The sequence below is a fragment of the Cyclopterus lumpus genome, chromosome 9 (genome assembly GCF_009769545.1).
Source record: "Cyclopterus lumpus isolate fCycLum1 chromosome 9, fCycLum1.pri, whole genome shotgun sequence".
NCBI lineage: Eukaryota > Metazoa > Chordata > Actinopteri > Perciformes > Cyclopteridae > Cyclopterus > Cyclopterus lumpus.
The window spans coordinates 6,062,141-6,088,444 of record NC_046974.1 but is presented as its reverse complement, the minus strand read 5'-3'; the positions used below and the strand labels follow the sequence as shown (position 1 = coordinate 6,088,444).

Below are 26,304 nucleotides of genomic sequence, written 5' to 3'. Positions count from 1 at the left end.
CTTTTTGAACACTTTCAGCGCTCGCTGTGCTTTTCGGATTACAACATGTCAAAACCTCCTCATCAGCACAAATACATTCTCCATCCACCTGGACATTTAGAGAGCGACAAGCCAACACAGAGATCAACGTAGCCGTACACTCTAAAACGTGGAGCTTTTCCTGCCTGCGGTTTTATTAAAAGAAAGAAAGAAAAAAAACACAGAATTCCCCCAAAAATACAGCCACAAAAAAAAATACCTTTAATGCAATAGTGATTTAAATGCCAGTCGCCGTGAGGCTCGTCTGAACCAACAGACCGTGAGAGTATATTGCATAGGTTGTTAATCGGGGACGGTCCTGTATGAAAGCTGAGTGAAAACAAAAACCCTGTGACTCAAACAATCCATCAGTGTCCCTCTGCAATAAAGTGGATTTTCTTTTTTTTCTCTTCCCTGTTCCAGTTGACCGTTTTGAAAAAAGGTGTCTGCATTTTCCTTCTTTTTGTTCTCTCGATTAAAAAAAACAACAAAAACAACGTACAACCTCCCAATGTTTGTTCCCAAGATGTTACGGGAGAGTCGTGTATGCATACTGATGCGAAGCGTGGCGGTCGAGACGAAGGTCCACCGCGGTGCAGAGAGGATTCCGGAGACGAGCCAAAAGTCCACAAGCACGTTTTCGTCAATGGTTTGTAAAAACAACATTTGAATCATTTAATCTTTTTTTGTTTTTTCTCTTCACATTTGTAGATAAGTTCCTGAAGGTTTGCAAAAAAAAAATAAATAAGAACAAGTTACTAGTTTGGCTTCGATATAAATAATGTAATAATACATAGTTCAAACAGACACTTCTCTCTAAAACATTTAAATATTTTTCAAATATTGCAATTACGAAAACCATGTCTTGTAAGTGCTCTTATTCGTGAAGTTGGGAGACAGATCGGTTAAAGCCATTCTCAGATGCCAAACTAATATAAGAGGGGTGAGCAGAGGGTTGACGGGGTTTTAGAAAACAATCTCAGCCTCCCTGAGCAGAAAGTCACATCAATACCACATTTTAAATATTGAATAAAAACACTCAAAAGCTTGGCAAAACACACCGCCCCTCTGTATTGTTTTCAACTGTCGGTACAAACCAGGTGAGGCTCAACTCGCCGTCTTGTAGCTGGAGATTTTTAAGCACTCAATGCAAAGGCTAATATTTGTAGAACACGCTACCCATTGCAGTTCACACGTCTCTAACACTCCAAAACCAAATATATTTCTTTACAGGTCAACAGAAGTCCTTGCTATTGCACAGAAATACAGGGTGGGGTGGGGTGGGGTGGGGGGGGGGGGTTCAATGGGTAAAAATAATGACAAGGCAGATTATAGAGTGACATTTTGGTTTGGTTTTGACAGCATAAATGTTCAATGCTCTCAAAAGAAGAAAAAGAAAAAAAAAAGTCGACCAAAAGATTTTTTTTTTAAGAAACAACGTTATTTCCTCGTGTGCATGAAGACGCTTCGCAGCAAGCGCTCACGCATCTCCATATTTCGAATTCAAAAGGTTAATAGGGCAAACCCCCCCCCCTTCTTGTTTTGGCTCGGCTTCATTTAACATCCCACCACAGCCATTTGAGACACGAACCCTTCTTTTAGCTTGGTAAGTGCTGCAGTGAGTGATATTCGTAAGGAGGTGAACAAGTGCTAAATGAGCGCGACATTAAAATATGACATTCAAGAGCACATTGACAATAAACACACAGGCCTAATATATCGTTTTCTTGTAAAAACATGACTAAGACACAAACAGTTTAGTGTACAGCTTTCGTCTATTTAAAAAAAAAAAAAAACAAGGCAAGATAAGTCAAATAAATATTCTTGAAGAAATGTTCTGCGCTTTGAACTGAGAGGCGGTCGGCTTACGGTGACGAGAGTTTTCAACGAGCTGAACAAACGCTCAACTTTGACCGCCGGCCTCTCAGTTACTTTAATTTAAATATAAGATCAAATTAAAAAGACGGAGGGGGAGGGGGGGGAGAAAACTAAACGTGAACCCAACAAGGTTTTTTTTTTTCTTCTTTTTTTCTTTTCACACATTCACCACAGATGAAATGTAACAATTTAAAGAGACAGACAAAACTGTAATTGATATTTAAATATTGCAAAACATACAAAAACAGTTCTCTTTGAAGTGTAAACATTAAATTGGATGTCTGATGTCATTTCTGCACATGGAGAAATTATATAAAATAAATCACGTCCGTCATGACTATAAACTGTTCTCGTTTAAAATGTAAAAACAACATACTAAATCTTTTTTTTTTCAATTATTATTACTGTAATAATGTTTAGGTTAACATTTGTTTTGTATAAGTGTTTTTTACTGTACTGTTATAAATAGTTATATGTGTAATTCATACTTAGACTCCTCCAGCGTTGTCTTTACAAGGCAAAAACAATACTCGTGTCTCTGCCACACTCGGATACACTCACATCCACACCAATATGGTCGAAAGACACACACACACACACACGCACGCACACACACAAGCTGCCTGTCACACAGAGGGTGGAGTCACCAGGAAGCTCTATGTGCGATTGAGGGTCTGGAAGATTCTGGATATTTGAAGCATGACAGGGCCCGTCTCGGGGTCGTTCATCCACTGGGTGGCTGTTCAGAGGATTCTCCAGCATGTCTTCAAACGCTGCGTACAAACACAACAGACACCGGTAAGAAAACAGATGGAGCAGATATTCAAAAGTATTTTTGTGGTGCGAGAGCAAAGTCGACTAAACGTGAACATGAACCAGAGCAGAATTAAAATGCAACAATGAGTAGTTTCTTTCTACACCGGCCTCAGCTACGCCTGCCTCAGCTACGCCTGTTTCAGCTACGCCTGCCTCAGCTACGCCTGTTTCAGCTACCCCTGCCTCAGCTACGCCTGCTTCAGCTACGCCTGCTTCAGCTACGCCTGCCTCAGCTACGCCTGTTTCAGCTACGCCTGCCTCAGCTACCCCTGCCTCAGCTACGCCTGCCTCAGCTACGCCTGCTTCAGCTACGCCTGCCTCAGCTACGCCTGTTTCAGCTACGCCTGCCTCAGCTACGCCTGCCTCAGCTACGCCTGCTTCAGCTACGCCTGCTTCAGCTACGCCTGCCTCAGCTACGCCTGCCTCAGCTACGCCTGCCTCAGGTGGGGACTCGTAGAGTTTTTTGAAACCACTGCCACACAACAAAATAGGCAACGGTGTTATAGATAGTTTTTGATATCATTTTCCTATTAATTGCATTTCCATTTCCAAAACATTTACCATTGTGGCTTGTTCACTAAATTAAGAGAGGACTCTACCTAGCAGGGTCTTGGGATTGGTGAGACCCAACTGGACCACTGGATTCTCCAGAATGGCTTGGAACAGCGTGCTGTTGGTGTCGATGCCTTTGTCCAGATCTTCTGGGGAAGGTTTCCTGTCTCCCAGCAGCCACTCGCACTGCAAAACGGGAAAAAAAAAATCGATAATTATCTTTATGGCGTAAATGGCTGCAATCAGTCTAGCTTGCCATCAGAAAAACAAAAAGGTCAGCTGAAAAAAAAAAAAGAAAAAGCCATTTCTCAAATCTGCACGCAAACAGTGTTGAGGATGTGTGAACCTACCGCAGGCATCCTGTTGGTTGTTATTCACCCTCAGACCATCAACCACCTCCTTTTCATCAAACCCCATCTCCATCAATGCAATGACAGCCTGCGAAAAACAAGGAAAAAAAGACTGAGTGTCTAGTTTAAAAACACATTTTCAGTGTTAGAAGGTCCACATACACAGTCTTGTCTTGGAGAAAACCACAATGTGTGCTCAGTGGAAGACATGGCTGGGTATACCAACTAAGTGTCTTGTTGGAAGATGGTACTTTAAATCACGTTGCTATTCTTGGAGATACTGGGGAGGACTGTTCCTTTGGAAAACGGAGGTACATTAAGCTCTAAAATTGGGGAAACGAGAACACTGAACAGAATTAAGTTGATCTACAACCCCTAGAAGTAAAAGCCACTAACACCGTCTATCCACGAGTGCACATTTCAATATTCTCCGTATCCAATAGGCTGCCTTTATTCATCAATTCCAGTCCTGCTACTGTACATCTATATATCCTACTGTATGTTAGATGATGCATTCACAGACTGAGCAGTAGCACCAAAAAAAAAAAATCAAAACCTTATCATATTTGCATCTCTGGTTAAATTCAATTTGTCGCATCTGCCCCGTCTGTAGGATTAAGAAAGATAAGTAGCATCTGCCTACAAAAAACAGAGTAATAGAAAGCTCAGAGGTGAGCTATCTAAAAGTAGTTTAACGGTCAAAGTACTGAATGAAAGCTCTGACGGGATGAAGCCACCCACTCTCGAGTCCGGTCTGAACTCCCGTTTCCTGCGGATCCTCTTGAAGATCTCTGTGAGCTCGTCCTGCTTGATGCCTCTCTTCTGTGCTTGACTGGCTGAAGTGGCTACGGAGGAGGTTAGGACCAGGGGCTGGCACTGAGGGGCCTGGTGGGGCAGCAGCCGTGGCTCCGGCTGCCCCAGACGAGTCCTGGCCAGGTATCGGAGCGTCTACAGAGGGGTCATCTACATGCTCGATGAGCCACTCCATCGCCTGGGTGGACCGACATGCTGCAGAAAGAAAGAATAAGATCAGGAAAAACTGGTTTTCTTTCCTAGATAAACACTGGAAACTTATTCCAAATAGTTTGGCCCATCATCAGACTTGTTATTTAACCAAGACTTACTGGTTCAATCTAAGAGCTTTGATGGCTCTGCTCTCAGGGAAACCCATTTCAGTGAGCTGCTGAAGGGCTGTTTCATCCACCCGGTCTTCTTCATCTTCATCTAACATCGCTGCAAGACGCAGAAACACAAAGAGAACTGTAACTACGGGTTGAGCAATATGTGTGAAGTGTCTCCAACAATAAGCATCAGGATTTCCTGCAACAAAACATATCAACATATGGCTGATATGGAAAGTAAATACTTCAATAGCTTGACCACGCCTCTTCCCCAATGTGTGCTGAGGTCGTCTACGCCCTGTTTAGTCTTCTCCCCATCCTAATTTTCCTGGCTTGTAAATAGTTTTTGAGGGATTGTAAGTTTTACCATTGGCTTTTTTGAAAAGTTCAACAGCATCAGGGTTCAAGGCAAGAAGCTTCTCGGGCGACTTCAATGAGAGAAACCAGGATTTTTCTTAGCTCCGTCTGAAAACTGGAACAACACAAACGCAACAAACATCAATAACAACTTTGCGACACTACAGAGTTTGCAACAAAGCCAAAATCCAAGAACCTCACATCTCTGATGTTGTGCTGGGTAACAGTGCGGTCGGTGTGGCGTGTGGACAGGTTGCCGGTGGCTTTTAGAATTGCATCTTTGTCCGGAGCTTTGTTATCTTGTTTCTTTCTTTGACAACCGGGAAGAAACAACAAAAAGGGAAATCATTAAAAAGTGGACAAAATAAGGAAATCACATTTCTGGTGCAGAATATTAAAAAAATATTGGTGAAGGAGCTTTCAGCTGCGTTAAAATGAAGCCGAAAAAACATTTAAGATTACCTTTTCATCTGAACTAACGTCTGCCATCTTTGGAGGGGTCGGTGGTGGTCTTTTCTTTATGAGCAGCAAAACTTCTACGAGATATATAAAAACACGGTCAGATCGTGGAAAACAGTTTGGGGGTTGTCGGCGTCCCACATCTTGTCAAATAGCTAGTAACATACCTTTATCTTTGAGATTTTCGTCTGCGACAGTTTTGGTGTCTGTGAGGACTCGTTCTGTAGCAGCATGTATGAGTTTATGGTGGGTAAGTGTTTTGGGGTCTTCTAGACTTCCGTGTACGTACTGTAAACCAAACAGAACACAAAACGTCTCAGAAATAAACAGAAGGGATTCAACTGCCAGATAGATATAGATATAGATATATATATATATCTATATATGTATGTTTTCCAAATATTAATAAAATCTAGAAAATGGGGAGAAAACAGTGACATTCATCTTTGACCAACAGTGCAAAAGAAAAAAAGTCTGTAATTTGCTTAACAATTAGTTCAAATGATGAACCGATAATCCAGATTGTTAATTGATTTCATATCAATTACCTAGAGCTGAAACAACAAGTTTTGATTTTGATAATCGCTTAAATCGTTTAAAATCAAACATCGAGCAAAAACGATTGCTGCATTTCGCCAGTGATATCATTGTTTGTTTTTCATTTTCTACAAGTTTACAGACTGAACTATTCATTTAAAAAGGCAATTAATCGATTAGTTATTTCGTAACTGAACCCACAAAAAGGGTTGATCGAATAACAACAACAACAACAACAAAAAGAAAGAAAGAATAGTTGCAAAGACAAGTAATCTCATAATGAAGTTAAACTTTCATCAAGACGCCTGTGCCCATATGTTGGTGTGTCACCTGAAACAATGACCGTGGTCCGTTGTCAAGGGAAACAAACACTTGATCTACGCCATGGCCGTAGAAGGAGAAGCCGTGGCGAGGACGTGTAATAATAGACAGCCGGTGAAGCGAGATGCCACTGGGAACAGACCAGGGGCACAGTGGACTGCGAGCTAGCGAGCTAGCTAGCGAGCTAGCTCGAGAGGGGAAAGCCAAGCTGCTAAATTTATAAATAGCTAGGTCTACCCAGTTACTATAAATACAAAGCTGGTGACACCGACACTGACTGTTTACACTGCCCCCCCCCCCCCCTCCGGGCAGAGGAGTGACAGGACAAAAAAAAAAAAGACAGACACAAACAACCCCCCCCCCCCCCCCCCCCCCACACCCAAAATACATTTTTTAAAAACCTACATGTTTCAAGCACTTCTCCTTCAGTTTCTCCACAGTGGTGTCTTCCGTGACCTCCTCCAGCCACTCCGCGCCGTCCATGGTGCAGATGTGTATCTTCAACACTTTGCCGGCGAATATCTTCTCCTCCTGGACGAACATAGCCGCAGCAGAGAGAGAGAAGAAAGAGAGAGAGAGAGAGAGAAGAAGAAGAGAGACTACCAGTCCAGTGACGTTAGCTAGCGGCAGTTGCTAACGTTAGCGCCCAGCGAGCCGTCGTTGTGTAGCTTAATGCAGCGACTAAACAGGGCAACACGAGGCGCGCGTTAGCGGAGAGCCATCTTCGTTCCTCTGCCGGGGTTTCGCTTGCGGTGGCAACCGACGACAGCGTTCGGTTCCCCCCCTCCCCCCCCCCCGCCGAGTTGTTTGATATTTCCCCCCCCCCCCCAGCGACAACACACGAGCGGCCGGCCAGCGAGTACCCTATTTTTACTGTAGTGTTTGAACTTTGAACTTCGACGGCGCTTTGCGAGCGGTGCATCGTGGGAGATGGAGTTCTTTGGAGTCACGGGGAGGGTGTGCGGATGGGCTCACGGTGCAATGACAGCGTGCCTGCGGTGTACCCGTAGCCCGTGATGAGCGAGGTTATGGATTACCATGCGGGAAAAGCGTGCTACTGCACGGCCTAAGAGAACTCCAGGAGGCCCGAGACCTCCAGGGGCCCCACAAGTGCCAGGCTCACTGTGCGTAATTAGTTTGGCAATATTCACCACTAAAGAACAATAGCAAATGCCAGAATAAAGAACACTATCAATTAATATGACGTGTACATTTCCCCATTAATCAATTAATTAATAAATTGTCACAATTTCCCTAAATAGCACAAATGACCTCTTCAAATGTCTTGATTGAGCAACCGGGACGATGGAACCAGAGAATTGTCTCCTCTGCAAGAAAAAAAATTAAGACTTTGTTGTGGTTACTTCTTTCTTACCAGATTTTGAGGCCATATATTGGCCCATTTTGTCCAAATATAATTCACACACCTTCATTGGGTCAGTTTTGAGTTTTACATGTTTAATCACCAAGCAGCAAATGGGGTCAGATAGTATTCTATCTGAGAACAGTACACAGTTAGGAACTGGGGATCTTTTTTATCCTCTCTGGGTCCCACTAGTAAATTAACCCAGCTATCACAATACTCATGTAAAGATTGCTTTGTCTGGTTTTGACTTGTTTCCATGATAAACACAAGCTGCAGAAACATCTAGGCCAGTCAAATGTGCTACCTATAACCACCACTAGAGAGAGACACACTAAGTGTAATATGTGGCCCCTTCAGCACATTAAAAAAAATTAAATAAAGTGCTCCATGTGTATGAAGAGAAAGGTCGCTATTTGTTCTTCTTCAAAAAGCTGTCAGTTTATACTGTGGTTGTTGGACTAGATCTATAATTATACGCCGTGTGTATAATGTATTGATCTTTAGAGATCTCGTAAAAGTAATTTAAAGAAAAGACAGTTATCTTAAGTTCAAGACACACAAGTGCCATTTATTATACCAAGAAACATATTTACAGGAGAAAAAAAAAAAAATGAAAACGGGAAATACATTTCTTGCAAATCATAACTGTTTAAAGAGAAAGGAAAACATATTGCAGATATTACAATTCACTACAACCTAATGTTTTTTTTAAATCATAACATTTTTGCAAACTACAGGAAGTGTCTCACAAAGCATTATTGCGGGACACAACTGAGAACTTAGCCAACAGTTTTTTTTCTTCTTCCATTTAACCAAAGTGTAACGAAAACATTTTTTTATAATATGCACAAATGGTGGCCTTAATTGATTTCTATGTGTTACAGAACAGTGAATAAATATGAATTTATAAAACCTCAATATTTATGTTTTTTTTTTTTTTAGCTTTTTATGAGAAAAATGTCTCCTAATAATATATCGTATTTATTTGTATATAGTTCAAATTTATTTATGCATAAGGGACAGTAAAATATAAAATATATATTCTGTTCTGTTTGACATTTTAGAGGTTGTTGACTGGTGCGGGACCTATCAAAATTGCATGCTTAAGACATCAGATTTCTTAAACAAAATCCTGCTTACAAGTGAAATGCATAACATATTTACAAAAAAAGAAGAACACAGCCATAGGCTCAAACTAATAGGAGGGAGCAGGGAAATGACGTTTTCCTTTTCCCTCGAGACAACAACATACGCTGTGGCCAACGGGCCAGTTCTCAAACACCAACAGATCCTCACGCCTGTCTTAACCGCCAATCTCCAAGATGGCTGCATACTGTACAACATATCACATCTCCACCACATCTCTACATATGAATGCAGTCAAATCTAGAGGCACAACATAATGTCGTTCCGTAGATCCAAGAAATGTACACAACTGTAGAGTGTAACTAAGAATCACATGATATGAAAAAACAAAAAAAGAAGGGTGGGGAACGTGTGAAAACATAAAAGGGCCTGTGCATGAAATGCAGGACATGTGTTCTGTTATCATTCACAACTTGTTTATGAGCGACCGACTAGAATATTTCCCACGCACATTTTGAAATAACACTGAAAATTAAAATGCGCTATATAAAAATGCCCCATAATCACATTTTTATAAACAAGATTATACACAAAAGAAATAACAAAAATATAAACAGAGATTGTAGAAATCATATGAAAAGAAAACGCAAAGACTTAAAAAAAGAAAAGAAAAAAAAAGTCCTTCAGGAAATAAATACCCAGTGTGTATGCTGCGGCTTCACTGCAGGAAAATAAATGCTAAAAGAAAAAAGAGTCTCCGTAAAGGACTTTCTCTGTCCTCCGTTTTGACCCAGCACCATGGATCCCAGAAATTTCTGTAAGCAGGCAATGCATATAAATAAGGCATTAATAAATAAAAAGAATGGATGAAACGCAGGTGTCGCTGTTAGTATAAAAGCATATAAAAATGTCATATTAAATCGTGTTTACAGCATTGCCCCTTTTCCTTTTTTTTTTTTTTTTTTTCCTTCTCACAAAGAGTGCCTTTTTTTTATAAAAAAATATACAGCAGCTCGTCTGGGCCTAAAACACACAAGCTTTTTATTTGAACTGTTCGGGTAGATGTGCAATCTGAGCCTGCATGCTTGTCGGGGGACTTGAAATGCCCTCTGACCAGTCGGACATGTTGGAGTGAGGCGACGAACTCGACACCTGATCGGGGAGCCGGGGGATGGGGTCAGAAAGGGTGGTCAGGCACCTGGACCTGATGGTTCGGGGTGTTGTCCATGGGGCCTGAATAGCTGTGCTGGGAGGGTGGGGTGAGGAACTGGGTGCTGGGCATAGACTGGTTGATGGAGGAGGGCATAATCTGGGTCTCCTGCGGCAGGATGGTGTGGATGGCATGCTGGAGTTGCCGGTGCCCTGCTGGAGCTCCGGGGAACTGAGCTCCCCGCTGATGAAGCTCTGGCTGTTGGTCGTGTTCGAGTTCTGGTGCTGCAGCTGGATGCTTTGCTGCTGCTGCTGCTGGAGCTGCTGCAGGTTCTGCATCTGCTGCATCTGCTGCTGCATGATGTGGGGCTGCGGACCCAGCCTGGTGCTCTGGATCCCCTGGTAGGTCATCATCTGTGATAGGCCGGCGGGGTGGCCGTTGTGGAGGGACGCCATCATCCCGTGCTGCCCTCCCGGGTGCAGGCCTCCCTGACCGCCGGGAGCTCCCCTCATGGGGTTGAACTGACCCGGCTGGCTCATGCTGCCGTGCATCCTGGACAGCCAATCACACTGGCCGTTTATGGCGCCCTGGCCACCGGAGCCGGACACGGTCAGGTGGGTGAGACGCGGAGGCAGCGGGTCAAACTGCATCCGAAGCCAGCTCCTGCTTGTTTGGCATCACCAGGTGGTTTACGGACAGGTGTGGATCAGACATGCCCTGCAGGTGGTTCAGGGATACGGACGGCGACTGCTGGAAAGGAGAGGTCATCATGGGCGGCGAGGCCACGTCGGAGACGTAGCCGTGCGGAGACTCCAACGAGTCGACTGGCGACAGCACACACCGGAGCCGTCCAGGAGGCTCCCAGGCTTCCCGTCATGCAAATTCTTCTTCTTCACCTTCATGTCTTTGCCCTCCTTGCAGCCGATGCCCTTGGCGCTGGGCTTGCGTGCCTTTTTGCCGTGAGCCATGGGCTGCTTCATGCCGCCCAGGTAGCCGTTGGCGAGCACAGCGGGGGCGACAAGGTGGTGCCGAGTGACCCTCCGTGCATGTGGGGACTCCGTACCAGGTTGTAGTCGTCCATCAGCCGCACGATGTCGTGATGCATTCGCTCCTGTGCAATGTCTCTGGGTAGCCGGTCCATGTGGTCGGTTATCTCTCGGTTGGCAAAGTGGTCCAGTAAGACCTTGGCAGTCTCGTAGCTTCCTCTCTGGCAGCCAAGAATAGAGGAGTTTCCTCCTGAGGCAGACAGAAAGGAGACATCACGTTAAGAGAATCGCAGACGGGCCGAGGAATGTTTTTTTTTTTTTATTTATTCATTTTTCCCGGATAGATGATTCACTGTTGTTTTACAGAGTTAAGAGCAGGAAGGGACTGCTTGCTTTTCGTTTGTACCTTGTTGTTCTGCATGTCCTTGTTGGCACTGTTCTTGAGAAGCACAATCACAGCCTCCACGTTGTTCACGGGCTGCGGCCCAATGCAGGGCTGATTTACCTTCAGGAAGACAAACGGGGGTCGTTAGATCTCGTTCTTTTGATGCATTTCATTGTCTTTACCGTTTGACGGCCTTCTGCACCGAATTGCATTGATTTCTGGGCTCATTCATACAAGTGGCGTACAAAAAAAACAGAGAAATCTTACCGAAATCGTCGATGGCGTTGACGTCGGCGTGGCAGTTTATGAGCTCCTCCACCATGCCCTCCACTGCCAGCCTGGCAGCCAAGATCAGGGGTGTGGTGCCGTCATGCATGCGGGCATCCAGGTCCGTGGCGCGGTTCCTTATCAGAATCTACAGAGACACAAGACATTTGATCAGAGAACATGGATCCATTAATCAAAATGTCACACTTCAAAAGGTTGACTCAAATAGTCTAATCAATGTAAGTAAGTAAGTATTTATATTTATATTTATATTTGCACTTTTCACAGACAAAGTGCAGCAGAGTAGTCAATTAAAACAAATTGACAATTAATAACAGGGGCCAAAAACATTTCAACAGTTAAAGAGTAGAGTAAAATACACAGTAAAAGATGGTGCAGTAAAAAAACATAATAAGCAATAAGAAAAATAACAATAATAATAAAATAACAAAATAATAGTAAGTACAATTTAGCCTGCAAAGTAAAGTTAAGTAACTAAAACCTCCGAATATTTGACAGGTATACTTTTTTAGGTTGCGAATAACAATTGACTCTAAACTTTAGTTTAGTCCCGAAAATGTCAGAAAATAGTAAAATCACAATTTCCCAGAAGTCAAGGCGACATCTGACAAACAACTACATTCAATTAACAGAAATATAAAACAAAGAAAAAAACAGCTAATGTTTTCACACCTTTATTTACATCTTTTCTAGTTAAATGACTTAAACAGTTTGGTGTGACTGACACATCGATTCATTATTTGTTACTAAAACTATACCACATAGAGTGGCATACGAGAGCTCACCTGGAACACCCCCTGGGCGTCAGCGGCCACCGCAGCGTGCAGAGGCGTCCTGCCCATGTTGTCCTGGACGTTGGCGTCGGCGCTGGCCTCCAGCAGGCGCTTGGCGGCGTCGGAGCGAGCGTAGCGGGCGGCCAGGTGCAGGGCGGTTTCACCCGTGCGGTCCGTCTGGTTGTGGAGGTTCGCGCCCTGGTAGATGAAGTCGTTGATCACGTTGGCGGAGGCGTCCTCCTCTTCCTCGCTGTTGCCCGTTTCTAAACCTCCGCCGCTGCAGGACGCGATCATCAGCGGCGTGAATCCGTCTGGACGGAGAGAGGAGAGAGAGAGAGAGAGAGAGAAGGGGTGTTGAAAGAAGGCAACACACTGCACGGTCAGCAGCAGCAGCAGCGACTGCTGCAGGAGCCTCGCACTTCAAAGCAGCGGGCGGATCAAAACGGAGCAACAAACAAATCGAATGTGGATTTGATACTTTTGCCTGAGTTGAATCACCGCGGCTCTCTTCTCTTTTTCGATAACGGATTCCGATCAAGGCGCAGGAGAGGCTTCAGAAGGGGGAAAAAAAGCGAAGCTGGGGGGGGGGGGGGGAGGTGGGGGGGATCGAGGCCGGGCTCGCTAAAGTTAGGCTGCTGCAGCAACAAAAAAAAAAGCGGAGCATTAATATCTAACTGTGAGAGGCGGCTCAGTCAGTCGACTTGAATAGGTTTTTTTTTTTCCTCCTCTTCAAAAGGAGAGCAAGCCCCGGATCTCGCAGATTTGGTCGATTCAAGTGCATCGAACCGCAACGTTGTTAACCCCGTCACTTTGATTTCTCACCGCTTTTTCTTCGGGGAATTTGGCACTTACTGCAAAATTGTTTTTTTTTTTTAATGCATTTGATGCCCTCATTGGTTTTTTGTAATTTGGAATAGAAGAAGAAGAAGAAGAAGAAGAAGAAGAAGAAAAAAAAACAGAGGCCCATAACTGGTCAAATGATTAATCTGATCAGGAATCAGTGTTTTCCCCGAGGCTCCTGGCTTCCAGCTGGCTGCTTTGAAGAAGATCCTTTACCCTGAGGACATGGGGCTTTAGCTACTCCTACACGCGCGATTACACACACACACACACACACACACACACACACACACACAAAAACGCACACACTAGAAATGTGGAACACTCGCTTAGAAAAGGCATGAATCAATCCAAAACACGCACGCACACGCACACGCACACGCACACACACACACACAGACACACACGGACACACACACACACACACCTAGAAAAGTTATGAGTCATTCGGCTGAATCCTTTTTAAGTTTTTGACCCCATAAAACAAAGCAAACTAAGCATTCTCACAAGTTATGACCTCACACATAAGTTGATAATGGAGCTAATTCTGTGACATTTTTTTTTTCTTCTTAAAAATCTAACAATTTCTTCCGTGAACTGATTCCATCCATATTCTCCCTCATCATTAAAGCTACGCTGACATATAAAAACATTTAACCTTCAATAAAATCATGGATTATGAACCCGAGTCATCCAAAAAGAGAATAAACCAAAATCCGGTCCACATCCGGTGATTCTGTCCACGTGCATTAAAAGACAGAAGTCCCTTTTCCTAAACAGTAAGTGAGTCCTCAGTCACCCACCTGGTCCCCGGACGTTGACATCCATGCAGTCATTCTCAATCTCGCCCTGAGGCGGAGTGGGAGCGATGGAGGGGATGCGCAGGTCAGCGGCGTCCAGGTGCTGCTGCGTCACCTGGCGGTGGTCCGTCTGGTCGTCCACCTCCAGTATCGCCTGCTCGTCAAACTGCTGAAAAAAAAGGGGGGACGGCAAGCGGGTCGGGCAATTTAAAAAAAGTGAGCAATGAGGGTTAAATTATGACAAAATCACAAAAGTGAGAAAAAACGTTTAACACAGATGATAAAATTATTCCAAAAAATATTCACAATTAAGTCGGTTTCCAATCCCGTATGGGAGATTGCGAAATTCTTCAAATTAGTATTTGTAAGAAATTGATATTTAAGTTTAAAAAAAATTGAAAAAAAAATATTTCCGTTTCCTTACCCTGGAGCGTTTTGCATCCGAGGGCTCGTCTTCTCCCCACTCGTTCTGGTTTGTCATCCATCAGTGAAATGTCCGAGGTGTTTTTCAGTGGCCTGTGATGAAGCAGAAAACCAGTAAAAAATCCACGTACTTCCATCTCCTCCGAGCCACTCACCGTGAATGGTGCGGCAAAGCCGAAAAAAAAAAATAACAAAAGCATTGATTAAATCCCATACCCCACCCCTCTGCCCTTACAAGTCAATCAACGCATACCTAAAACCAGCTATATCATTACCATTAATGATCCAAGGAAAAATCTCCCTTTCCCCCAAAAATGTGTCCGATCACCAGTTAACAGCCCTTCCACCGGGACCGGTACCCGACGGCGGAGAGAGCGCCGTCGGTGAATAAACGTAAACTTACTTTAATCCCACCGAATCCTCTCCGACGGGCTCGCGTCTCTTCTTCTTGCTGGTCTCCGTGGTCTTGAAGCCCTCGGGGAGCCACAGGCGCCCGTGCTCGTTTGCGGCGCTTTCGGGCAGCCACCATTCCCACTCCGATGAAGGCCAGCATCCCGATGCCGCCCAGGACCAAGTAGATCGGGTAGAGGTCCTGTGAAGGCTTGGGGTCCACTCCGCCTGGCAGGAAAGGGAGCAACATGGTCAAGACCGGAGGACCGCAAAAGAAACGGACGCGGGAGCCGACGGAGGACGGTACCCAGGATGCAGAGCTAGTCCGGCTCGTCTTCGCCCCGCGGTTCCCCCACTCCGGAACGCAGCCAGAAAGTGACTGACGATCCTCACCGTTTGTAAAGCTAGCTTCTACTATCTATTCGGTCATAATCAGAATCGCTAGCCACTTTTCATCCCAAAAAAAAAAGAAAAAAGAAAAAAAACGGGACGGGGCGTGATAAAAAGAAAAAAGGGGGGAGAAAAAAAAAACGAAACACCACCACCTCCTTCTCTCCCTTTTCAACCCAGGGTACCAAGAGACAACTTTACCATTTCTTCTTTAAGAGAAAAAAAAGGAGGGGGATTAATGAACTTCAAATTACTGCACGCGCTTTAAGCTGTAAAGACGAAGGATTTATTAGGATTTTCGAGATAACAAAGACTCCCAACTTCTAGCACACTCCCGATCAATTTTTCCCCCTCCTCTTTTTTTTCTTCTTCCACTAACGATTTTGAAATGATAAACTCCCCCAACCTAAACCCTCAGAGATGCATTAAGTCCTGGTATTACATTCAGCGAGGTGAAGGTTGCAGCAGCCCCTCACACTGCGGGATGAAGTGTGTGTGTGCGCGTGTGTGTGGACGTATATGTGTACATGTCTGTGAAGGGAAGAGAGACAGACCCAGAGTGTTATATTGTGTGAGTAGGGGGGGGGGGGGGGGGGGGGGGGGGGTGGGGGGGGGGGGGGGGGGGGGGGGGTGGGGGGGGGGGGGGGGGTTGGATGAGTTGATTGCAGCAATTAACCATTTTGGAGCCTGAAGCCAGTGGATTTACACACAGAGAGAAGGATTGATTGTTTAGGCCATGAGATTCACAATTGCATTTGTTCACCGCTGCATAACAAATACACAATCAAAGAGCGGTAGGGTGAGGACCCGACCAGAGGGCACGGCGGATACTCTCAGTTTGAGTGTGCGTGGAGGAGCGCGTGTCTTATCCACTTGTAAACGAGCGTGTGTGTGTGTGTGTGTGTGTGTGTGTGTGTGTGTGTGTGGACATTGGAGGAAGGCCTTGTCAGTGGATCACGTTTATCTTCCGTCACGACTGATCATTATGCAAACCTTTCGGTTGCGTGTGACATTTTTGGCTGTTTAAAAAAAAAAAAAAAACTTTAGGTTCCCACTGATGTGAAATCAATTAGCAGACTCCTGGCAACTCATTGGAGTTGTGCCTTAACGCAGTTTAGAGAATGAGGCTTAGTTAATATATAAATATAAAAAAACTCCGGGGGCGGATTAATACAACATTCGGTGGCTCCAAGTGACGATGTGGACCCGACTCAAAAATGAACGGTGCCCGGGGCTCATCGTGATGAAGGAACACGTGGAGCATCGATGAGCTCTTAACAGTGTTAACCACACAGATTGACAAGAAAAGGACCCGTAGGTATGGAGTTAAAACATTCAAACGCGCTGGTACGGCCCACTTTTAAACCTTTTCTTTGATTCACGCAGCCTTGTATATGGGATGCACTTACTAAAAACGGCTTCGATGGTGTAGGGAACATCCAGTTGCCACTGGAGGCCAGAGCCCCGAGGAAAGCCGCGGCGTCATTGGTGCTCTGGAACACTCGGTGGACTGCTGGAGAGCACTGGCGGTTGTCCACCTCCGAAGTGGACGACCGAACTGTAGCGAGAAGAGGTCACACAGAAGGTCACCGACAGAACCCATCATTGCACTAAAGTTAGAGAATGAAACGTAGGTGAATATCACTGCTCACCCTTTGATCTGCAGGTGATCCAGTTCCTCTCGTCCTCCTGGCGGCGCCGCACGCCGCGCCACGCACGCTCCTCTTCACCACATTCAGAACCTTGCCGGGAACCTCGGCCCACGAGTCCGCCGAGCGCTTCACGTTGTACTTCTTCAGCTCGTGCTCGTTCCCGTAGTACGGGTACACCATCGTCTCGCCGTTGGCGTCCTTCGTGAACACCACGTTGGTGCGGAGGACGCGGCTCAGCTCGCGCAGGAAGCCGAAGGAGTTGTTGAGGAGCTGCTCCGGGGAGATGTGGACCACCAGGACCAGCTGGCCCACGGCGAGCTTCTCGGGCATGTTGTTGGCACAGTCCAGGCCGTCCCACCTGCACTCGGCGTTGTTGCAGCCCTGGTCGCAGTGCTGGTCGGCGTAGTGGTCCTTGCAGTATTGGTCATAAAGAGGGCTTGAGGGGGGGGAAAAAAAAGGATACATTTGAGGCTTGGTCATGTGACTTAAATTAATTATAAACTAATTTGGACTTAACCTAATTCTAACTCAGAGACGCAAACACTCACTTGCACTGTCCCTCCAGGTTTCTGGCAGTCGAAGCCGTCGTAGAGACATCCGGCGTTGTCACACTGCGAGTCGCACTTCCCGTCGTTGAAGTACCGCCAGCACTTGCAGCGAGGCCGAGCAGTTCTTCCACGGGTCGTCGAAGTTGAGCGAGCAGTCGCCGTTGTCCCAGCCGCACGCGTGGTTGTTACAGAGCACGTCGCAGTACTTGTTGTGCTTCGCCTCCTCGCACAGCGGGATGTCGCACGGCGCCTCCGCCTCGGACGGCGGCAGGATGTCGTGGCCGAACCCGCCCTGGAAGCTGTAATCCAGGATGTGGCAGCGGAGGCCGTTGAAGTTCGCGGGGCACACGCAGTGGTAGAACGGCGCCTCGGAGGTGTATTCGCACATGCCGCCGTTGTAGCAGGGGTTGGAATTACAGGGGCTGTCGGTGGGATACTGGCACTCGGGCCCGGTGAACGACGGGGTGCACAGGCACTTGGGACTCTTGTGGCCCGAGATGCAGGTGCCTCCGTTGCGGCAGTTGAGGCTGCCGCAGGCCTGGGCGTCGTATTCGCACGTGGAGCCAGTGAAGCCCTGGACAGGAAGAAAAAAAACAAAAAAAACATTTCAATTAGGGTCATTTATTAAGCATTTTCTATTTGAGCAAATACTTCATTTTCACACAATGTGTGACACACGTGTGTGTGTGTGTGTGTGCAGGAGTGTGTGTGCAGGTACTCACAGGGGGACATTTGCAGATGAAGCCATGTGGCGTGTTACTGGCCACGGCGCAGGTCCCTCCATTGCGACACGGTTTCCCCTTGCATCCATCGAACACCGTGTCACAGCGTTGACCTGCAGGAGGAGCCGGAGACAAAGTTTAAACCACATTGAAGTCGTAAAAAAACACCCAACTTAACTATAATTATCAATGAATCTCGTGACTCATTTCTCTCCGTTAAGCGGCTCGTCGGACGTTCACCTGTGTATCCGGTGCGACAGTCGCAGCGGTAGTTGTTGGTGAGCTGGATGCAGCTGTGCGTGCCCCGCGGGTCACAGGGGTTGGAGAGGCACTCGTTGATGTCCCCCTCGCAGCGCTCCCCCACGTACCCCGCCGAGCAGATGCAGTGGTAGCCTCCGACTCGATCCACGCACTTCCCTTTGTTGAAGCACTTGGGCTCTTTGGTGACCGGGTCGGTGAACGGGTTGCAGTCGTCGATGTTGATCTCACAGTGCACACCTGAGGATTTGGGGGGGGGGGAACGACATGTAATGTGAGCTTTCAGTAGTTTGGTAAAAAGGGAAGTTGTACTCTCAACAACTTTTACATTCAACAAATCTGAAAACAGAACTATTAAGATCAAGCAGAGGGATTTATACATAACTGATCTATAGCAACAGAAACAACATACAAAATGTATTCTGGCTACATTGAATTATGGGCCGTTAAGGTTAAAGTGAGAGGAGAATTTACGTCACAATGAATGTAAAAAAAAAATGGTAAGAAACGCTAAAAAGTTAGGTTAGTTGAGTCCTGAAAGGAAACATGTGAGCTTTAGTTTAAATCAGAAGCAGGACATGGCACAGGGTGGAACTCAATTCAGTATTATTTATTTTAAATATGAATAGAAAAATAGATAAGAGATAGATTCTGAAAAAGTCCTGAATCTGAAAAACATCTATTTTTAGGTGAGTTTTCTCTTAACCTTTGACATTTTGTTGTTTCCTTTTTGGCGGGGGGGGGGGGGGATACACCCAACTTACAACACACACACACACTCCCTTCATGTGCGAGAGGAAATAAAATCAATGGCCTATTCGACAAGTAGAGAAAAGGGTGGAGGCAAGACGGGAGGAGGAGTTTTGCAGACATGCCCCGGCCGTGTGTTAAGCCCTAATTAATGAAGCGTGGAGACACGGAGGAGAGGATGGAGAGGCGGAGTGGTGCGGAGGAGTGTGTGCGTGGGGTCCGCTGACCTTGGGTTCCCCGGGGACAGGAGCATTTGTAGGTATTGATCAGGTCAATGCAGGTGCCCCCGTTCTGGCACGGTTGGGAGAAACATTCATTGATCTCGTCAGAGCAGTTGGTCCCCACGTATCCTGGCAGACACTGAGAGAGAAGAAGAAGAGGGAGAAGAAGAAGAAGAAGAAGAAGAAGGAGCAGAGGAGGAAGGCAGAGGGAGAAGAGAGGGGAAAGTTTAATCAATGTCCGACATGAAATGGAGGTTTTTTGTTTACCTGGCTGTTTTCCGGCCTCTATCCTGCCAAGGCCAGCAGATCCTTTATTCCAGAGGAGATTAACATAACCAAGCTGTCTGTCTTCTATTTATAACTCTTCATCAGGACTGCCTAGTGTTGTTTCAGCTGAAAGGAATATTCCTGCTGTACACCCAGGCATTTGAACAACTTCAAGATAGAAATATAGATATATAAAAACTATTTTTATAAAGGTGCCCATTGAATAAAGTTAAATAAGTTAAAAGAGACTTTTGATTGACTGATTTCACCGGAAACAATTATGATTCATTTACTCTCTGCAAGTTACTATATAAAAAGGTATAATAATATTTAGACCCGATGCATTTTGGAAAGTAAAACATTAAAAAGGTTGCCTTGAAATGATTTCGTAACGGATAACTTCAGTGCACAGCTTTCTTTAGTTACCTTGCAGGTGTATCCGCCTAAGAAGTCGGTGCAGGTGGCTCCGTTCTGGCAGGGGTTCGGGGTGCACTCGTCCACCTGCTCCTCACAGTAACTCCCAGTGTATCCGACCTGGCAGTGGCAGTAGTGGACGTTTCCCGCGTCCAGACACTGACCCGAGTTACGACACAGGTGGGCGACGTCGACCCCTACGGACGAGACGGGCGGGCTTTTTCATTTTCACCTTCAAACCAATTCCCGCTCCGTTTATGATATTGGGGATTTTAACAGGCAAAAAAAAAAAAAAGGAAGACCCCGGTCGCTCTCCTCTTACCTCTCTGCTTGGCTGCCACCTCGCAGGAGACGCTCGGGACGTCACAGTAGAGTCCCGTCCAGCCGGTCTCGCACTCGCAGCTGTAGGTGGTTCCCCTCTGCCAGCAAGTCCCCCGGTTCTTACAGGGCGACGAGTCGCACCAGCGGACCAAGTTCTGAAAGGTGCCAACACACGTTCTCTACTCAGTCATTTACTTTCACACGTTTTTAATATCCCGTAAACACTTTAATTTGGGGATTTGAAAAAAGTACAAAAGTCCACGTTGAAAAGGTTTTTGGAATCAAGTTTGGAATCAAAGGCCAGAGAAACAAAAGCTGTATATTAAGTATCTAAAGCATCTAAAATACATTTAAACTAAATTCATCCCAGTATTTGACCTCGACATCTTTTGACCTCTAAATCTGGCAAATTAAAGTTTACTGGAATACTTAAAAGTGGTTGAAGTAAAACATCAACTTAAAGGGACAGTTCACCCCGACATCAATAATACACTTTTACTTACAAAATACAGTTTCCTGGTTACTCAAGATATTCTAGATACATTATTGTGAGCAGTTTCATGTACGAACCTTATAACAAAAAATGTTAAAACGTCTTTTTCTTGTTCCAATATATATATATATATATATATATATATATATATATATATATATATTGGAACAAGAAAAAGACGTATATATATATATATATATATATATATATATATATATATATATATATATATAAATATATATATAAAAAATAAAAAAACAGACATCTCTACAGACAATATGCCCAAAACTAAGCAACTCCACCAAAACAAACTAGATTGATCAATAAGGTGAGAGTCAAATAATGTCTTATATGTTTGGCGGGGGGGTTATTATATGCTTCCTCCTACCTGACAGTTGAGGCCGGTGTATCCGTGTGGGCAGGTGCACTTGTAGGTGCCGTAGCTGTCGTGGCAGGTGCCGCCGTTCAGGCAGGGCTTGGAGTCACACTCGTTGATGTCGTGCTGGCAGTAGCTCCCAGTGAAGCCCGGCGGACACAAACACGTGAAGGTGTTGATGCCGTCCATACAGGAGCCGCCATTGAAGCAGGAGCTGCAGGAAGAAGACATCGTGCATGTTGTAAATTAGTTGAAAGGCATTCTGCGGTATTTCTAGGAGGGAGAGAGCAAATCCACAGAGCTCTCATTACGAACACGGTGGGCTTATTCACATCTGATTTGTTTACAGAAACTTAACCAAGAACAAATAACGCTGAGGGAAACCAGCATTGTAAACAAACGGCGCTACATCTGCAGGCTCTTTCAGCGTGCAGTCTACTGAACCTCCTCGTGTGCATCAATACTTCCACCAGAGGGGGCAGTGGTGGACAGGAAAATGGGTTCTGCACTAACTAAGTGGATGGAAGTGAACCTGTTGAACCGAGCAGATGCCCTTTGCTCACCGGTCTGTGTGAGTACACACAATGCACCGGTCTGGGGTTGGAACACCGATACTCCTATTACACATTACAGAGGCCGCGTACCTCTCAGTGCAGTCGGGGGTGTTGTTTTCGCAGTGGATCCCGCTGAAGCCCGGCGGGCAGGTACAGGTGTAGCTGTTGACGCAGTCGGTGCAGTTGGCCCCGTTCTTGCACGGGTTGCTCTCGCACTCGTTGATGTCCTCCTCGCACTTGGTGCCCCGAAAGCCGGCGAGGCAGGTGCACAGGAAGCCGTTCACCTCGTCCTTGCAGAGGCCCCCGTTGCTGCACGGGTCTGTTGGAGGGGAGGGAGGGGGGTGGGGTGCAATGAGTCTGCGGAATATCGATTAAGCAACAGAAGCATAGGGAGAGAGAGACGGAGGGTGGTGGGGGGGGGGGACGTACTGGGCTTGCAGTCGTCGATGTTGCTTTCACAGTTGCGTCCGCTGAAGCCCGGCTTGCAGGCACACTGGTAGCTGCCCAGAGTGTTCTGGCAGGTTGCTCCGTTGCGACAGGGATTCTTCACGCACTCTTTGATGTCCACCTCACATGTTTGGCCTTGGAAGGGGTGGGGAGAGGAAGACAAAGTAAACGTCACCCTTTTGCTTTGATGGCGGGACACGAAAACAAGTAACACGTGGAGAACAGGATAAGGTGTGACAACACTTGGTTGATTCCCAGGAGGGAGAATAAGTCTGTATGTATATACACCATCAATATACTGTGTGTGTGTGTGTATATATATTCATGTATTATTTTAGTGTTTTGTTTCTAATACATGATATTCTATAGTATAATATTCAGTTCTTTCTATTTGTTAGTTGCTTATTGGAGCTAGGAACGCATTCATTTCCGAGACCTTGTGCTGTGTATTTTTGATTTTATATAAATACACAAGGGAAAAGTACAAATCCTCTGCACAGCAGTATAATTCAGTCAGTCAGTCAGGTGTCACGCACACCAAAAACCCATTAAAAATATTATTCATATATTCAGGCTTTTTTTTTAAAGGACTCTAGAACAAATATAACAGATACTCTAAATTGGGCTTTTCTCCGCTGGGAGTACACAGCGGAAGCTGCAACGTCGCCAGTGCATTAAAGACGTTAATGTCCACCTTGCCATCCTTCCGGACAGACGCAGGAGAAGCTCTGATAGTCCTCCGACTCCTGACACACTCCGCCATACTTGCAGGGTTTGGAGCTGCAGGGAGCCATCAAGGTCTCACAGTTCTCTCCTGTAACAAACAAAAAGAACACACACACACACACACACACGGCCTTTAATAAAAAAGAATTAAAATAAACATGCGTAATGCGTCGCACAGTAACTTCCACTGTGTGATATCATGTAGGAGTCTTGAACTTGGAGATAACCCAACCCAAATGGACACGGAATCATCTTTCAATCAGTGCTATCGCTAGATTCTAGCCAGGTTCTGTCAGTGCTCGAGGCCTGCGGAGACATTTCCCTATCTGTTTCCATAACACATGGCTCGTACAGGAAGCCGGCTCCAGCTTCCGGCAATTGTGAAGCCATTTGCAGTTCTGTGAGACAGGAAGCAGGCAAACAGGAAATGTGTCAACCCCCCCTTCCCCCCCCCCCCACCCCCCACTGTTCCCACCCCGGCACAAGCAAAGTCCTGTGGATTTTTCCGAAAAGACGACTCGACAAATACAAGACGATTTGCCCTCCTCCGCCTTTCCGTCATTGTCTGTTTTGTCAAATAATAAGTCGGATGACATACAATATTTTCCAGCCCTCTTATCAGCTCGTGTATGACAGGGGGGAGCAGATTTGAGCCCCGAGGAAGTCTTGCTGTTGAACTTTACTCAACAGATATGTCGTCCGCCGCACATTTTTCCTCTTTTGCCCCAATAACTTAAGAGTACACAGGGTGTGGAACCTTCCCCTTCCATCCCAATGCCAGAACACCGAGCCAAAACAAGAAGGACTTCCAGTGCTTTCATACCCGTGTAAGGCAGGACGCAGTTGCACTTGTAGCCGGCGACGTCGTCAATGCACGTGCCCTGGTTGAGGCAGGGGTTGGAGGCACATTCGTTGATGTTGGTCTGGCAGTTTGGTCCTGGGGTCAGAGCGGACATTATTAATACACACACACACACACACACACACACACACTAAGTTTAAGGTCAGCAGTCAAAGTGGCGTGCAAGTTAGGTTTTGGATGGCAAACACACACACACACACACACACACACACATACAACACACACTCATTCACACCAATACTGACCGGTGAAGCCCATGCGACAGGTGCAAACGTAGCCGCTGGTCATGTCCTTGCAGGTGCCTCCATTCATACATGGGTTGGATTCACACTCGTTGTTGTTGATGTCGCAGTTCTTACCGCTCCAGCCAGAATCACACAGGCAGTTGTAGCTGTCGCGGAGAGAGAGAGAGAAAGAGAGAGAGAGAGAGAGAGAGAGAGAGAGAGAGAGAGAGAGAGGAAGAGAAGCTCAGCGATGAACCTCTGACTGTCGATGCACTCAGATGTCGTTGGACCAGGTTTGTGGACCTCACCCATTGATCTTGTCCTCGCAGTGGCCGTGGATGCAGGGGTTGCTGAGGCACTCGTTGACCTGGGAGAAGCAGGTGGGGTCCTGGTAACCGTCTGGACACGCGCAGGTGAAGCCGTGGATGCCATCGATGCAGGTGCCGCCGTTGTGGCACGGGTTGATGGCGCACTCGTCGATGTTGATGTTACACATGGTGCCTAAAAAAAGTACGGAGAGGTTACGGCAACAGTAAGACTTTCTCGCAGAGAGTTGGATGAGAACGATCGATACGACTCGATATGCGTCTGGAAATCAAAACGAGGAGGGAGGAGGAGGACGAGGCTGGTGGACGGGGAGAGGGACAACAAGAGGCTTTCACATGTAAATCATGTGCTGGTGCGACCAACTAAGAACGCTAGTAGGACCAGTTCTGGCCCTGTGTGTTGATCTTCTCATCCAACTTTCTTTTAAATGATCTAAGTGACAGTGAAGTGATGGGTTTTGACATAATGGTGTTGTTTTGAGTACACAACGGCAACAACTCACACGGCGGGGAAAAAAGGCCGCGACACACTGAAGTCTGTATCTCGCTGCGAAATGTATCAATTTCCAGAAACGCGAGGGGCTTTAAGTCCCACTTTGTCGGCAAGTTGAAGCGCTGGAGCCATTGAAGGCCCGTTCAGCCTGGTGCCGCGCAGCACATAAAGGCGGCCCATTTAGCTTTAAAGCAGTGTGTGTTCCCCCCTCCTTTTGTACGCGAGGTCGGCTTCCAGTGTCCTAACAGCAGCCGCTCGGGAGAACTGTGTGTGGGTGGAGCTGGAAAGCGACACCGGCCCGCGCCTCAGAGGAGCGTGCTCCATCGCTCGCCATCTGTCCCCCCCGCTCCCCCCATCGAGACCCCCATCACTCCTCTGTCCGTACGCTCTGCGCCGTAAAGCTCATTTTGTCTGCCCCCGCCGCCTGAGGCCACGTTTAGACCCGCCTTCAGTTGACTTTGCAGTTGCAAAGAGCCTTTCACTAACTTGAAGGCTTGCAATGACTCAATAGGCAGAGAGTGAGAGAGAGAGAGAGAGAGAGAGTGTGAGAGAGAGAGAGCACCTGCACCTCAATAACAAGGATACACTTTGACATCTTTGAAGAGAAGGCAGCAAAATAGCTCACTTGGCTACAACATATGCATACGCCTTCAAAACCTCCCACTCCCTTCTCGGGAGGCAGTAAAAGTTCCTAATCTTTAATTTGAGCTTTCGTGGAGAAGAAGATTGCAGCGTTTGAGCTGAATGCTCGGGCCACACAGCAGCCACATGTTTCACGGCTGACCCCCCCCCCCCGTGAACAAGTCCCCTACCCGTGTAGCCGGGCTCGCAGGCGCACTCGTAGCCGTTGATCTTGTCGATGCAGGTCCCGTAGTCACAGGGATTGCTCTTGCAGTCGTCGATGTTGATCTCGCAGTTGATTCCTGTCGGGGGGAAAAAAAAAATGGCTTTCAGTATTCCTCAAATCTCAGAAGCACGTCATGTTCGCATCTCTTGTCTTTGTGTGTGTGTGTGTGTGTGTGTGTGTGGCGGTTACCGGTGGTGCCCTTGGGGCAGCTGCAGATGTAGGCGTTCTCCCGGTCCTGGCAGGTGCCTCCATTCCTGCACGGCTGGCTCAGGCACTCGTTGATGTTGGTCTCGCACAGCCGGCCGGTGTATCCGGGGTTGCAGTGGCAGCTGAAGGAGGCCAGGCCGTCGATGCAGTTGCCGTAGTGGCACGGGTCGGAGTAACACTCGTTGATGTCCGTCTCACAGTGCCTCCCGGAGTAACCTGGGGGAGAAAAAAAAGAGGGAGAAATTGTTTTCAGTTGTTTCTTTTCTTCCGATGGGGTGTATTTTACTGGTTCCAAACTTTCCATTCCCCC

The 26,304-nt window shown here is 46.4% G+C and overlaps 2 protein-coding genes across 2 annotated transcripts in view; both read right to left on the bottom strand.

Annotated features, from left to right (window-relative positions):
- Positions 1-151: 151 nt before the first annotated feature.
- Positions 152-7,267, bottom strand: ubac1 (UBA domain containing 1). Its single transcript, XM_034540757.1, is given in 14 exon segments — positions 152-2,633; positions 2,635-2,669; positions 3,312-3,450; positions 3,616-3,702; positions 4,356-4,459; positions 4,500-4,611; positions 4,613-4,622; positions 4,739-4,847; positions 5,103-5,157; positions 5,159-5,207; positions 5,289-5,398; positions 5,555-5,628; positions 5,719-5,839; positions 6,815-7,267. Coding segments are annotated over 14 exon segments (1,224 nt in total). The 5' UTR covers positions 6,953-7,267; the 3' UTR covers positions 152-2,552.
- A 1,050-nt stretch (positions 7,268-8,317) lies between these two features.
- Positions 8,318-26,304, bottom strand: part of LOC117736154 (neurogenic locus notch homolog protein 1-like) — a 37,998-nt gene continuing 20,011 nt past the window's right edge. Inside the window, 38 exon segments of the mRNA XM_034541267.1 lie at positions 8,318-10,041; positions 10,043-10,202; positions 10,205-10,664; positions 10,666-10,851; positions 10,854-11,008; positions 11,011-11,217; positions 11,220-11,247; positions 11,404-11,472; positions 11,474-11,502; positions 11,650-11,797; positions 12,456-12,754; positions 14,087-14,252; positions 14,508-14,558; positions 14,560-14,599; positions 14,910-15,010; positions 15,012-15,124; positions 16,696-16,731; positions 16,734-16,827; positions 16,829-16,844; positions 16,939-16,970; positions 16,972-17,374; positions 17,487-17,503; positions 17,505-17,588; positions 17,590-18,060; positions 18,209-18,321; positions 18,449-18,706; positions 19,444-19,576; positions 20,131-20,315; positions 20,441-20,594; positions 21,321-21,522; positions 21,953-22,181; positions 22,292-22,444; positions 23,004-23,123; positions 23,859-23,972; positions 24,143-24,288; positions 24,430-24,622; positions 25,753-25,863; positions 25,977-26,210. Coding sequence (XP_034397158.1) covers positions 9,903-10,041; positions 10,043-10,202; positions 10,205-10,664; positions 10,666-10,851; positions 10,854-11,008; positions 11,011-11,217; positions 11,220-11,247; positions 11,404-11,472; positions 11,474-11,502; positions 11,650-11,797; positions 12,456-12,754; positions 14,087-14,252; positions 14,508-14,558; positions 14,560-14,599; positions 14,910-15,010; positions 15,012-15,124; positions 16,696-16,731; positions 16,734-16,827; positions 16,829-16,844; positions 16,939-16,970; positions 16,972-17,374; positions 17,487-17,503; positions 17,505-17,588; positions 17,590-18,060; positions 18,209-18,321; positions 18,449-18,706; positions 19,444-19,576; positions 20,131-20,315; positions 20,441-20,594; positions 21,321-21,522; positions 21,953-22,181; positions 22,292-22,444; positions 23,004-23,123; positions 23,859-23,972; positions 24,143-24,288; positions 24,430-24,622; positions 25,753-25,863; positions 25,977-26,210 — 5,849 coding nt within the window. The 3' untranslated portion in view covers positions 8,318-9,902.